Here is a 15,449-nt window from a genome sequence, read left to right on the forward strand (position 1 = left end):
AAATAAAAGCCATAGATGTTATGGCCACGATGCTGTACTTGATCTGCCATCCTCCATCCCCAAACTTTGACTTCATTTCCTTCTCCCTCTTGCCAGCTCTGCCCACTTAGCTTTTCCTTGAACATTTCTGCCTCAGGACCTTTGGGTTCATTACTTCCTCTGTCCGGCAGACTTCCCCTAGGTATTTGCTTGGGCTAGCTCCCTCACTTCCTTCAAATGACACCTCCTCAAAGAGACCTCCCTTGACTACCCTAACACAGATTTCAAGCCCTTTTGTCTCCCTTCACTTGGTGTATGTTTCCCCTGACTATATATCATCATCTTATATATTTATCTTACTGTTTGTTTGGGTCATGTTCTCTGCTGTGTCGCCAGTATCTAGAACAGTGCCTGGTGCATGGTACGTGCTACATAAGTATACGTTGACTGAGTGAATGAAGATTAGCTTCCCACAGGTGGAGAGAAGTCTTAGAAACTCATTGAGATGCTCCCTCACAACTTCCTGTGAGGAAAGAAGGAGATGCAAAAAGGGAAATCAGAATCTCACAGGGGAAATTATTTCCAAGGTAGAAATACCTCCTGAACCCACTGTGTTAAAAATAGTTTATCCTTTCCCAAAGATGTGAAACTTGTTCCAGAAAAACTTGTTCCTTCCTTTTAGTTGGACGTCACTTGATTAAATTAGTATATTTGGCATGAAAAGGGGATTGTTGGTGTTCTAAATTCAGGCAAATCTGAAGACAGTGGTGATTGTAGCTACCTTTTAAAAAATGAATAGGCTTCATATTAATAGACAAAGCAGGGCCTTTGTGCGATTTTTTTTTTATTAGCACAGAGTTTTTAAAGATGCTATCTATTAAGGGATATTAAGGGCTCTGTGCAACATTTAAGCAAATGTTCTCTCTGCCTCCCAGTTTTTTACAGACAATCCAAACAAGCTTATAGACATGTAGGAACAGTTTGCTTTATAGTAAATCTAATATGGAACCTAACTTTTTTTAAAAAGAAAAATGAATTTAAATTTTTTAATAAAAAAGATTTTTTTAAGAAATATGTTACAGAAGAAATAAAAAGCTTGGATTAACTTGCTTGTGTATGCAGTATGTATACTTTATTTTCAAAAACAATTTTAAAATAATAGCTTATTAAGATAAAATTCACATATCATAAAATTCACTCTTTGAAAGTATACAGTTCAGTGGTTTTTGGAATAGAATTGAATATATTAAACCACTACCTAATTTTAGGACATTTTCGTCACCCCAAAAAAGAAAGCACACATCTACTAGCAGTCACTCCACATTCTCTCTTCCCCTCAGCCCATAGCAACTACTAATTTATCTTCTGTCTATGGAGTTGCCTTTTCTGGACATTTTGTATAACAGCAATCATATATGTGGCCTCTTGTGTCTGGCTTCTTTCACTTAGCATAATGTTTTCAAGTTTCTTTCATGTTGTAGTGTATATTAGTACTACATTCCTTTTTATGACTGAATAATATTCCATATTAGACTATGTACTCTGTTGAATAATATTCTGTTGTGTGTATTGTATACCACATTTTGTTTATCCGTTCATCATCTGATAGCTATTTCTGTCTCCTCTTTTTGGCTATTATGAATAATGCTGCTTACATAGACAGTCTCTTAAAAGGATATAAAAGACCTGTTAATAACTACCCCCAGGAAGTGTGGGAGGGTACTAGGTGATTTTTTTTTTTTAACCGTGTGCATATATTATTTTTTAACTAAAACAAAAAACTCACTATCAGTAATAGCATGACCTTGGGTATGTAATTGTACTTCTCTGGGTTTCAGTTTTCTCATTGTAAATAAAATCAGACTAAATATTTGTCATGGTCTTTTTCAGTTCTCAAATTTTATGTAAATGAATGATAGTATTACAGGAATTTTTTCTTCATGAATGAAAGATGTATTCTTTATAACTGCAGTGTAACTTTCTCTTTATTTTCATCATAGGACCTTGAGTGATTATTACAATGGAAGAAACCAGTAATTTCAAGACACCAAGCAGATTATCTGAAAAAAAGAAATCTGGTAAGATATAAACCTTTCTTCTTTGTTATTGCTATCAGAAATGTCTTTGTATTATTATAGTTTGATCCTTTAATTATTATCTATTACACATGAACAATTTTAGCATAAGTCGTCTTTATAATGTTGATCTTAAGAAATAAGACTTCTTTTATAGGCCAGAGTTTGGTCATCTATGAGTTAATTTTATTGACATTCTAACAGATTTGTAGGTTCTCCCTGGTGAAGAACCAACTTAACTTGGACCATTAAGGAACTACTTTACCTTTCTGCCTCTCATACATGGAAAGGTATTTTCCAAGGCAATTCAATGGACAAAGGGTAATCTTTTCAATAAATAAAAACAATTGGATATCCATATGCAAATCAACCCTTAGCTCACATCATATGCAAAAATGGCCAAAATTATAAAATTTCTAGAAGATAACATAGGAGAAAATGTTTTGTGCTCTAAGTATATAGATTTTTGTATATTGACTTTGTGTCCTGCAACCATACTAAACTCACTTATTCCATTAGCTTTTTTGTAGATTGCTTAGGATATTGTACATAGTTGTTAATGTAGATGAATAAAGGCAGTTTTACTTTTTTTTCCTGGTCTGTGTTACTTTATTTCTCTTTTCTTTCCTTACGGCACTGGCTCCAGTATATATTTGAATAAAGAGGTATGAGAAGACATACTTGCCTTGTTCCTAATGAAGTATTATGTTAGATGTAGGTTTCTCCCAGATGCCCTTAATCAGGTTGAGGAATTTTCCTTTTATTCCTGGTTATTATCATGAATGGGTATTGAACTTTGTCAAGTGCTTTTTCAGTATCTGTTAAGATAAAGTTTTCCTTTTTAAACTGTTCATGTGGTAAATTATGTTAATTTTTAAATCTCAAACCAACCTTTCATTCCTGAGGTAAAGCCAATTTGGCCATAATGTATTTTATGTATTGCTTGATTCAATTTGCTAATATTTTCTATGTTCATGAGAGAGATTGACTGTATGGAGTGTCTGTCTAGTTTTGGTATCAGGGTATTTTATATTCATAAAGTAAGATGGGAAGTGTTTCCTTCTTTTTCTTGAAGAGTATTTGTAGAAATGACAGTATTTCTTAACTGGTAGAATTTACCAGGAAAACCATGTGGGCCTGGAGTTTTCTTAGTTGAAAGATTTTAACTGTGACTTCACAGTTAATAGATGTAGGGCTATACAGGTTATCTATTTCTTCCTATGTAAGCTTTGTTAGTGTTTTCTCAAGGAGTTTGTCTATTCTAAGTTGTCAAAGTTATTGGCATAAAGTTATTTGTGATATACTCTTATTACCCTTCTAATGTTGGTAGGATTTGTAGTGCTATCTCTTTTTTCATTTCTGGTACTGGTATTTTACATTTTCTTTCTTGATCAGTCTGACTAGAGGTTTATCTATCTTGGTGAACGTTTCATGCCCTTGAAAAGATATTTTCTGCTGTTGTTGGGTGCAGTGTTCCATAAGTGTCAATTAGGTCAAGCCGGTTGACTTGTTTATGTTGTTTTGTTCAAATCTTCTGTATCCTTACTGATTTTTCTGTTTACTTATTCTATTACTGAGAGAGGAGTGTCTCCAACTACAATTGTGGATTTGTCTTTTTTTCAATCCTATCAGTTGTTGCTTTACGTATTTTGAAACTTGTTATTAGGTACCATATACATTTAGGATGGTGATTGTTGTACTCTGTTCATAGTCCACCTTATGTGGTATCAACAGAGCCACCCAGTTTTATTTTGATTAGTGTTTTGATGGTATATGTTTTCCAACCTTTTACTTTTAACATATTTATATCTTTATATTTAAAGTGAGTTTATTATAGACAGCATGTAGTTATGTGTTGTTTTGTTTTTATCCATTCTGACAACTTCTGTCTTTAATTGGAATGTTTAGGCACTAGCAACATGTGGCAATTTAAATTTAGGTTCAAATGAAATAAAATTAAATTACAAATTTAGTTCCTCAGTTTTACTAGCCACATTTCAAGTGCTTAGTAACCACATGTGACTAGTGGCTCCCTTCCTGGACAACACAGATATAGAACATTTTCATCAAGACAGAAAGTTCTATTGGACAACACTGTTTGGACCATTTACATTTAATGTAATTCTGTATGGTTGGATTTAAACCTGCTATTTTGCTCTTGTTCCATAGCTCACAGATGATTTTTTAATTTTTTTCCTAATCTTTTTCTCAGTGCTTCATTTTTGGTAGTTTCTGTTGCTTCGTCTTAAAATTTAGTTACTTTTTCTAATGCTTCTCTAAGGTGGTGTTCTTATTCATTGTATTTTTCATTCCTTGAAGTTCCATTTGGATCTTTTTTTACATCTTTTTCTTTCCTTGTTACGCTCACATTTTCCTTTACATTATTGAGCATATTTTGGAGATTATATCTTAAGGTTCTTATCTGCTAATTCTACATCACTGCCATTTTGTGGTATGTTTCTGTTGGTTTATTTTTCTCCTGGGATGGGCCATATTTTCTTGCTTCTTTCATGCCTGGTAATTTTTTATGGCTGCTGGACATTTAATATTGTTGAGTCCTGGATTTTGTTATTCCTTTGAGGGGTGTGTGGTTTTGTTATGGTCCAGTTAGGTTACCTGCACATTAGCTTGTTTCTTTTGAAGCTTGCTTGTAAGCTTTGTTCTAAACTTTTTCCATGGGCTAAAATGTAGCTGTACCAGTAAGTGTGACTCTTTAGAGGACTTTACTCAATACTCTGTGAGAGTTACCATGCTCTGGCTGATGGTAATTGAACTATTCCTAGACCTGTATAATCTCTGGTAATTGTTTAACCTATTGTTTGTGTTTGGTGCTTTCCTCAGCTTTTGGGGGTTCTGTCCATTGTATGTGCAGGTAAGTACTTAGCCAAACACTCAAAGAGAGACCTCTTTTCAGATCTCTGGAGCTTTTTCTCCCACTTTTTGGCTCCCTCTTTAGTTCTCTATTCCACAAATTCTAGCTATTTAAATCTTGTTGACCTCTAATCTCCATCTCCTCAATTTGACAAGGCCTCCGCTGTGTTTCTTTGCACTGCAGCCTGGAAACTGCCTTTAAGCAGTAAGTTAGGTCAATGAATGATAGGACTCACCTCATTTGTTTCTCTTCTCTCAGAGTTTATAGTCCTGCTCTGCCAATTGTCAAGTATCTGAAAACCATTATATCTTGTCAAACTTTCTAGTTGTTCATGGCAAGATGGCAATTCCAGGAGCAGTTAATTGTTCATTAGCAAAAGTAGGACTCCTCTATCTCGTCTTTTTTAATGACTGTATAATACTCTGTAATATAGATATACTATAATTATGACTCTAATGATGAATACTTAGGCTTTTTTGTCTTTTTGCAACCACAAAAGCACATCCCAATATTCACATGTATATGCATGCATATATGATAGTAAATAGTTTAGGCTTTGTGGGCCACATAGGAACCCTGTTGTTATATTCTTCTTTTTTTTAATGATTTTTGCCTGAATCAGTCATTACTATGATGGCTGAAAAATGATATTAAAAAGTTTATTTTATTGTCCTCGAAATCTGCTGAGCTCTGGATCCAGGCTAAGTCAGTAGGGCTGCGTCGTGCCTTCTATCTGTCGCTGCTTCCTGAAGTCCTGTTTACCGTCTCCGAAAGGCTCAGCTCCTGGAGAAGCTGGAGGTGTGTTTAGAAGGGTATGTTCCCAGGAAGAGAGAGAGATTTGGAGTCCAGACTGATGACAGTCAAGTACACTGAATCTGTCTCTGTTTCCCCTGTTCTGGCTCCCGAGAAATAAGACCGTCACTAGTGAGATTGGTGCTATTCTGTGCAGTTACTTTTCTATACTCGGAATTTTCTCAACTCAGAGATCTTGTCCCTGGTTTTGTCTTTGTTCTAAGGCCTCCTCAATTTCTCTTTTCTTCTGGACATGGAATCTAGGTCTTCGATTTTGAAACCAGAATTGAACTCTTGACTCTAGAACCCTGGTTTCTTTAGCAAGTTGCTCTCTGGAATCAATCCCACGATAACGGTTGTCCATAAATGCCTTGATGAGGGTGTGTAATTGAGAGGAGTGTAGCTGATATGACACTGTCTGTCTTTTCTACTTTGCATCTTCTTTCAGGGTGATCTTGGTCTTGGCTTGATTCTAAGTCCTACTCAGGTTCTGATCTTTTCTGGAATCAGTTCCTAGCTCTTCGATTCTGAAACCAAATCTGTATTCTAGACTCTTCAGTGTTATTAAAGGCAAGTCTTCGTTTGGTAGCATAACCTGGATAAGTTTTTTGGTTGAAAGCATTGATGAGGATGTTCAGTTGATCTGTGAATTTGGTGCAGCTGTGTCTACACTTCGTTGCCATGGTGTTGTTTGGAGAGTTGTCTTGGGCCATGTTGGAAGAGAGTCATGAAGTCTAAGGATTTGGCCAAGAGACCTTCTTTATCTATTTTTAAACAACGCTTTTAAAATGTAAAAATCGATTCTTAGCTTGTGGGCCATACAAAAACAGGCCGTTTACTGACCACTGCTTTAGTGTTACTGTCAGTTCGAGCTCTAAAAGTAGACTTGGTCAAAGGGTATCCACTTAAAATTAGGATAGATAGTGTCAAATTGCTTTCCAAGACTTTGCCAGTTAATACTCTTTAAGAATAATATATTGAGAATGTTAGGATGCATTTGTAGAGGTCTTTTCAAATACTAATTTTATCTTTTATTTCTCTTTCTGACATTTAGCATCGTGTTTAACTCCATGCATAAATATTCCTGCCTCTCCGTTTATGCAGAAGCTTGGCTTTGGTACTGGGGTGAATGTCTACCTCATGAAAAGGTGAGTATAAGATTTCAGATGAATGTTTTTACATGGAACCATAGTTCCACTGTACTTGGAGACAAAAAGGAATATGAAAATTCAAATATTTAGATTTGGGGTATGTTCATAACTTTGCCAGAGCTCTGCCTGGTATACTTTTCTCCTAGCTTCCTCCTGATGGATTATTAAAGGAGAAGTAATTTACTTTGTAATTTTTCCTTGGCTTGTTTAAGAAGGGAAGAGGACAGAGGAGAGGGGTTCCTGTGTGATACCAGTGTTGGGGGATATCAGTGATTATTAATCCCTTCTATCTGGAGAGTTGCCTTCTCAAGATATTCTCTTCTAAAGAAGTAAAAGTTTTTTTTATTTCTTATGTCATCATTGTTAAGTAAGAAGGGCAAATATGTGATTTGAAAGTAGGAAAATCGTATTAAAAGAAAAATGAAATAGAATAGGGGCTAATAGCTAATAATATTACACATGACAACAAACACATTTTATTAAAAGTTGTTTGTTTTATTCATTACTCTGTACCTAGTTTCATGTTTAAGTGGCAAACAATTAAGCCATTATGTATTGCTTAATGTGTCCTCGGAATCAGCCTGACTAGTCCAACCCAGCGCGTCATTAGCTTCTCTAGGTTTATATTGTTTCCGAATAGAAATACTGTAATAAAAAGCTAATGAATTGAGAATAGCATAGCAGTTATATATTAATGGGTATTCTTGAAGCATTTTTGCAGTTTAAACACCCCCTTTGTGTGTTTGTATGCTATAAGTTTTGTGAACTTTCATTTTTTAATGTCTAAAACTCTTGTCTAAGTTATTTTGAAAGAAAAAACTTCTCACAGGTTCATGGCTAGTCTCATTTTTCTCCCTTTTAAAAAATATTTTTAAAAAGTGAAGTGTGTTGTTAACAAAATTATACTGTATGTGACTTAATTAGGAAGCTTCAGGTGACTGAAAATAGCAGTTCCTGCCTGAGCCTCCGAGTCTTCAGGGTGGCCCTGTTAGCTTGGGATTTTCCTTTACCGGTAGCCTAGAGACTTCCTTTGCTTCTCTGGTGAACTGAATCCTCTGTTTTTCTGTATCTCATGTCTTAGTATTTCTTGGTTTACATCTCATTTTGGTTGAGGACATTTGGTAGCGCCCATGAAAAGATGCACAGAAGATACATTTTTGAGAATTTGCATTTCTAAAAACGTTCTCATTTTACCCTCATACTTCAATGGCCTTTTTTGATTTTCTGGGTTATAATTCTCATTCAGAAGTACTTTTCCTCCAGAATTTTGAGGACATTGTTCAAGTGTTGCTGTTGAGAATTCTGAAGCCCTTCTGACTACTGATTCTTTTTATGTACCTGTTCTATGTTATCTGTTCCTCCCACTGTAATTTCACAATGACATGCATGGGTGTGGGCCTCTTGGAAACTGAAAATTCCTGTTCTTAAATTTTTTAGAAATTATTTTTTTAAATTACTTTGCTGATCATTTTACCCGTTTTTCTTTTTTTTTTAAATAATTAATTAATTAATGGCTGCGTTGGGTCTTCATTGCTGCGTGCAGGCTTTCTCTAGTTGCGGCGAGCGGGGGCTACTCTTCGTTGCGGTGCACGGGCTTCTCATTGCGGTGGTTTCTCGTTGTGGAGCGTGGGCTCTAGGCACACGGGCTTCAGTAGTTGTGGCATGTGGGCTCAGTATGTGGTGCGCAGGCTCAGTAGTTGTGGCTCACAGGCTCTAAAGTGCAGGCTCAGTAGTTGTGGCCACGGGCTCAGTTGCTCCACAGCATGTGGGGTCTTCCCAGACCAGGGCTTGAACCTGCATCCCCTGCACCGGCAGGCGGATTCTTAACCACTGCACCACTAGGGAAGTCCCATCACTCCTGTTTTTCTGTTCTCTGTCTTGGAACTCCTATTATTTGGATGTTGGATTTACTGGACTGATCTCTGATCTACCTTTATTTTATTTATTTTTTTGGTCTGTTTTTCTATTTTCTCTTTCTCTTTTTGTTCTATTTTCTGAGAGATTTCCCCAACTTCATCTTCTGATACTTCCATTGAGTTTTTCATTTTTGTCTATCTTGTTTTTAACTAATTATCTGAAAATTTTCCTTTTTAAGATGGCATCCTTAGTCTTGTGGGGATGCTAGACATGTTGTATATCTTGATCTGGATGTTGATAACACAGGTATATACACGTGTGAAAACTCACTGAGCATTTAGGGTGCATGTGGTCGTGAATTACTCTGTTTCTGTATGGTTCACAGGTTCTCAACTATGTCAGTCAACCTTAGGCTAAAGACCCTCTGCTTTTTCCCCTTTCAAAGCCAGTCTTCCATCTTCAGGAGCTGGGGGATAGAGGATGGGCAACTGCCTGCTGATACAGAATCGAGGATCGTATCTAGGAATGCACCTGCTTTTAAAACAACTTTCAAGAAGTTCATTGGGCCTGTTAAGTCAGTAACTTTCAACTGCTTTTCAAGCTTCCGAGACTTTGTTGCTGTTGTCTCCTCTTCATTATTTCCATCCATGTCAGTCGGTGTATGTCTTAAAATATTCTTTTGTTTTTATTTTAGAGGTGCCTGAGAGGGATCAAAATTATATGTTTATGTTCAGGCTATCATTTTAATTCAGAAGTCTACATTTTTTACTGTCAAATTTGCATTGCTAGATAAAACCCAACATAGTTGTGATGTATTATTATTTTTTAATAAATGGATGGATTCATTTTAGTATTTGTTTAGAATATTTGCATCTCTGATACAAGTGAAATTAGCTTGTGATTTTTCCTTTTCCTTTCCTTTTTCCTTGTGATTTTCCTTGTCCCTGTTTGATTTTTTTATTAAGGTTATATTCGACTCATAGTCCCTTTTCATTCTATTCCCTGGAACAGTTTGTATGGGACTGAATAATGTGTTCCTTTAAAATTTAGTAAACTCACCTATAAAATTATCTAGGTTTTGTGTTTCTTGAGGGAAAATTTTAAACTCTTGATTACATTTCTTCTTTTATCAATTTTCTTAGATTTTTTAAACAAATTTGTCCATTTTGTCTTTTAAATATATTGGCCTTAAAAGTTTTAGTATTTATTCACTTATATATTTTTAAATCTCTGCTGAATATGTCCCCATTTTTGTTTGCAATATTATTTGTGTCTCCTTTTGTTGTTTTCCTTGTGCAGTCTCAACAGAAATTTGCTTGTTTTATTAGTATTTTAGTGAACCAACTTTTAACTTGGCGAAGTTTTATTCAGATTTTGTAAATACATTCTTGTCATTCTGTAGGTTAGGATATGTTATGGAAAAGGTGAAGATGGACTTGCTCACTGAATTCTAAATAATCGAGAGCTATGGGGTACCCCTTGAAATTTGAAAAATACATTTTTCATATTAAAATGAGATGGAAGAGGTATCCCGAAATGCTATTGTTATCTAAAACTGGAGGTTTAAGAATAATTTAGATAAACTTATGCATGATAGATATATATGAATTAAGAAATCTAGTGATCCTTTGAATACACGTTTTTTGATTTTAAACAGAGGTCCTGCAATCATAGAGCTGTGCTCATGAGGTAGTACAGAGCTAAATGGGCTCTTGGTTCAATCTATTGTTTTACCTTCTTATGGTTGAACTTTTAATCTTTAACTTTTGAGGCTCTTTGACTAGCTTTTGTGCCCATATGCTGCATACACTTTGTCCTTTGTAATTTGCCATACTCATAAACGCCTACCTTACCAGGTGAACAAACCTTTCCCTGACTTTGTTTTACCTGTTTGTTTATTTAGGCCTCAAAACATTTATACCTTAAATATTCTTAAAACAGCTGAATCTTCCTAGAAAATAGAAATTTACATTTTTTTCTTATTTTTATGTTTATTATTATCTCCCTAAACACATGTATATGGTGAGAGGTATATAAGATGAATTGCTAAGTCTGTTAGAGGCACAATATTTGTTGGTGAAGAACAGTCTGTTATTCTTTGCACGGTTATATATGAGCCAAATGTATATCTTCTTTAGATTGTTTCTTAGACATTAGTGTTTATTACTTTAACATTCTGTAACTCATATTTAGTACATATAGTTAAATGCTTTTTGAGTAGTTGGTAGTTTGACATGCTTGAATGAAAAAATTAGAAAATACTATAGTAGTTTTGAAGTTTAAAATTTATAACATTTCATCTTTTTCCTTTTAGTTTTCTCTTTTTAACCCTTCCCTTCCAGTAATAGATATCAGACTTCTCTCGTAATCAATAGATTTATCAGGTATAAGGACCCAATTAAAGAGGATGTATAACAGAAGTGTTGATAGTCTAAAATATTTTAACTATTTTTTTTAAAAAAAACAACGAATTATTATTAAGTCCTTTTCAAAATTTGGAAGTTCTTATTAGTCATTTGAAATGTATTATGGTTATTAATCTTTCTGTACATTTTTGATTAATTATTTTTTAAGATCTCCAAGAGGTTTGTCTCATTCTCCTTGGGCTGTGAAAAAGATTAATCCTAGATGTAATGATGATTATCAGAGTGTGTATCAAAAGAGACTAACTGATGAAGCTAAGATTTTGAAAAGCCTTAATCATCCAAACATTATAGGTAAGTTTAGATTTATTTGGTAGCAGTATCTGGTATAGTATTCTGTTTATCCAGAAATGGTTTATATAATATCTTAACTGGTTTCACTAATAAAAACGAAGAGGGTAGTGATGGAGTTTGGCAAGAATCAAATTAATGTGAACATTCTAAAATAAAAATTAGTGGGAATTCCCTGGTGGTCCAGTGGTTAGGACCCTGCGCTTCCACTGCAGGGGGCACCAGTTCAATCCCTGGTCGGGGAACTAAAATCCTGCAAGCTGCGCGGCTTGGCCAAAAAAAAAAAAAATTAGTATATATTTTTAGATGCTTAAGTATATATTTAAAACTTCATGGGAGTACATATAGTCATTTATGGTGCTGGTACTATGGAGAATTCAGGAATGTAATATGATATTCATTTACATAATTTCCTTATTTTCATTTTTAATGTAAGTAGGGCTGGTGAAACCATTATATTTAGGAAGGCATTGAGTATTAAAAAATACCTCAATTTGCGATACTACTGGCAGACACTGAAGGCATTTTAAATTAGATCTACTGAATGAGTTTTGTAAATAATAGCTATTTCATTTTATATTTGACAGTGTTAATCCAGATCTGTATTCGGTCACATTACTGTAAAAAACTTAAATACTGTTGTTCTTACCTATTCCAGTAAGAAAATGTCGTGTTTTCTTTAAGGTTACCGTGCTTTCACTAAAGCTAGCGATGGTAGTCTCTGTCTTGCTATGGAATACGGAGGTGAAAAGTCTCTGAATGACTTAATAGAAGAACGAAATAGAGATAGCCGAGATCCTTTTCCAGCAGCCATAATTTTAAAAGTTGCTTTGAATATGGCAAGAGGGTTAAAGGTAACTATGCTATTATATCTATATATATATTTTTTTAAGATTTATTTATTATCTATTTATTTATTTTTGGCTGCGTCGGGTCTTAGTTGTGGCACACGAGATCTTTTTTGAGGCATGTGGGATCTTTCATTGCAGCGGGTGGCCTTCTCTCTAGTTGTGGCATGCGGGTTTTCTCTTCTCTAGTTGTGGCATGTGGGCTCCAGGGCACGTGGGCTCTGTAGGTTGCGGCACGCGGGCTCTCTAGTTGAGGCGTGAGCTCAGTAGTTGTGGCGTGCTGACCTAGTTTCCCTGCAGCATGTGAGATCTTAGTTCCCTGACCAGGGATTGAACCTGCGTCCCCTGCATTGTAAGGCGGATTCTTCACCACTGGACGACCAGGGAAATCCCATGCTATTATATTTTAAATGACTTTTGTGGGACCTGAAGAAACGAAATACTTTATTTATTTATTATTTAAAATGTTGTGTTTAATTTCTGCTGTACATCAAAGTGACTCAGTTATACTTATATATTCTTTTTCATATTCTTTTTCATTATGGTTTATCATAGGATATTGAATATAGTTCCCTGTGCTATACAGTAGAACCTTGTTATTTATCCATCCTATATATAATAGTTTGCAGCTGCTAATCCCAAACTCCCAATCCTTCCCTCCCCTACCCAGCCTCCCCCTTGGCAACCACAAGTCTGCTCTCTATATTTGTGAGTCTGTGTCTACTTTGTAAATAAGTTCATTTGTGTAATATTTTAGATTCCACATATAAGTGATAATTGTATGGTATTTGTCTTTCTCTTTCTGACTTACCTAGTATGATAATCTCTAGGTCCATCCATGTTGCTACAAATGACATTATTTCATTCTTTTTAATGGCTGAGTAATATTCCACTCTGTGTGTGTGTGTGTGTGTGTGTGTGTGTGTGTGTGTACACACATCTTCTTTATCCATCCATCTGTTGATGAACAGATACTAATATACCTAATTACAAGGTGGAATTTTTTTCCCAAAGAGGGAGTTGCTTTAAGTTAAAGTCTTTATAGAATCTCTCATATTGAAGAGTGCACTGTTTATTTATTTTGATCAGCAAAGTATTGTTAGAGGCCTTCACACCTTCACATAGCCTTAAATAACCCAAGTCAGGAAGTTTTGCTTATAGAGATTGCGTGTTAGATTTAGTTAAATGGACTAATATATTTAAAACAAATTTAGTCATTATTCCTGGGGGTGTACTCTAACCCTCTATTGCTATAAACAAGCCTTTCAAAGAATTTTTGGGGGATACTAAGTTTTGGACATGGTGAATATACATCTATAGGTCAAGTGAAAAAAGTGCTCTCAATGTTATGCAAACAAATTATTGTGCCTTTGAGTAGACATACTGTAAGAAATAAGTAAGAGATGAAAAGAATTCTGTATCCTAAATAACTTAAGGAATTATGGCTCCAGAAAATTGTTGGGTGACTCAAAAAACAGATTATGTAATGATACTGATGTCAGAGTTGCATGTTAAGAATTCAAATAAAGTTGTTTCATGAAATGTGAAACTGGAAAAAGGCAATATTTCTAAATATATATTTTAATATGTGTATAGAAAAACTGATTTTAAATAGGTAGGGTGAACTAAATTAATAATTTGAATTATTTAATAAATAATTATTTTAAATGTGTATAATGGAATTAATAAATTACATTATAAATATATTTGAGCATATTCAATTTATGGTTAGCAACATTTAAATTAAGCACAGTAAGTGTTCCAAGTTAAATACCAAGAATTGTTTCTGCATCATTTTCAGGCCCAGCTCACAGTAGATGCCCAAATGCTGATGAATGAAAAAATAAAAGTTTTGCAGGACGTTTTTTTTTTAATTTTTTATTTTATTTTATTTTTATTTATGGCTGTGTTGGGTCTTCATTTCTGTGCGAGGGCTTTCTCCAGTTGCGGCAAGTGGGGGCCACTCTTCATCGCGGTGCGCGGGCCTCTCACTATCGCGGCCCCTCCCATTGCAGAGCACAGGCTCCAGGTGCGCAGGCTCAGCAATTGTGGCTCACGGGCTTAGTCGCTCCGTGGCATGTGGGATCTTCCCAGACCAGGACACGAACCCGTGTCTCCTGCATTGGCAGGCAGACTCTCAACCACTGCGCCACCAGGGAAGCCCTGCAGGACGTTTTTGATTATGGATGAATATCATCACTTGTCAATTCTAAGAAAGAGTTAATGTGTAAAACAAAATATAGTCTTAGATTACATTACTCCTTCATCTTCTGCTTGTGAATTATTTGTAGCATTATCTCAACAATTTGTTTGAGGAAACCCTGTGTCATTGTGAAGATTACAAAATTATTTCTAAAAATTACTAGCCTCAAGTAAAATTGTAGTATATTTTGAAATCTGCAGTAGCATCTTTGATGTAAAAGTATGTGAGGTGGGTTTGAAAATTAAAAGTTAGCTTATCTATAAATAGACATCAGTTTCCAAAGAATCTTTCAAATTTCTGGTCAGTATAGCAGACCAAGATAGCTTGGGATGGTCCCTTCTCTAGCTTCAAATAATTTGAAATGATGGACAGATATAAGCCTGTAGGTTAGGAAGGGCATTCAAGTTGTTATTTTTGTTTGAGAGTTATATTTTTTTAATTAGTTTGTATTTTTTGCTCAGATGTGTTAAATTTTCCACTATTTTAGTATTTGCACCAAGACAAGAAACTGCTTCATGGAGATATAAAGTCTTCAAATGTTGTTATTAAAGGTGATTTTGAAACAATTAAAATTTGTGATGTAGGAGTCTCTCTACCATTGGATGAAAATATGACCGGTAAGTAGAATTCTAATTTTTTAAAAAAAATAAATAAATTTATTTATTTATTTATTTATTATTTTTTTAAAAACATCTTTATTGGAGTATAATTGCATTACAGTGGTGTGTTAGTTTCTGCTTTATAACAAAGTGAATCAGTTATACATATACATATGTTCCCATATCTCTTCCCTCTTGCATCTCCCTCCCTCCCACCCTCCCTATCTCACCCCTCTAGGTGGTCACAAAGCACCAAGCTGATCTCCCTGTGCTATGTGGCTGCTTCCCACTAGCTATCTATTTTATTTTGGCTGCGTTCGGTCTTTGTTGCTGCATGTGGGCTTTCTCTAGTTGCGGCG

The 15,449-nt window shown here is 35.1% G+C and overlaps 1 protein-coding gene across 1 annotated transcript in view; it reads left to right on the plus strand.

Annotated features, from left to right (window-relative positions):
- PBK (PDZ binding kinase) overlaps positions 1-15,449 on the plus strand; it is a 30,420-nt gene that overhangs the window by 3,240 nt on the left and 11,731 nt on the right. The window contains exons 2-6 of the mRNA XM_007192725.2: positions 1,980-2,057; positions 6,773-6,866; positions 11,301-11,443; positions 12,125-12,294; positions 14,979-15,108. Coding sequence (XP_007192787.1) covers positions 2,000-2,057; positions 6,773-6,866; positions 11,301-11,443; positions 12,125-12,294; positions 14,979-15,108 — 595 coding nt within the window. The 5' untranslated portion in view covers positions 1,980-1,999. The remainder of the gene's footprint in view (positions 1-1,979; positions 2,058-6,772; positions 6,867-11,300; positions 11,444-12,124; positions 12,295-14,978; positions 15,109-15,449) is intronic.

This window comes from Balaenoptera acutorostrata, chromosome 6 (assembly GCF_949987535.1).
Source record: "Balaenoptera acutorostrata chromosome 6, mBalAcu1.1, whole genome shotgun sequence".
Classification (NCBI taxonomy): domain Eukaryota; kingdom Metazoa; phylum Chordata; class Mammalia; order Artiodactyla; family Balaenopteridae; genus Balaenoptera; species Balaenoptera acutorostrata.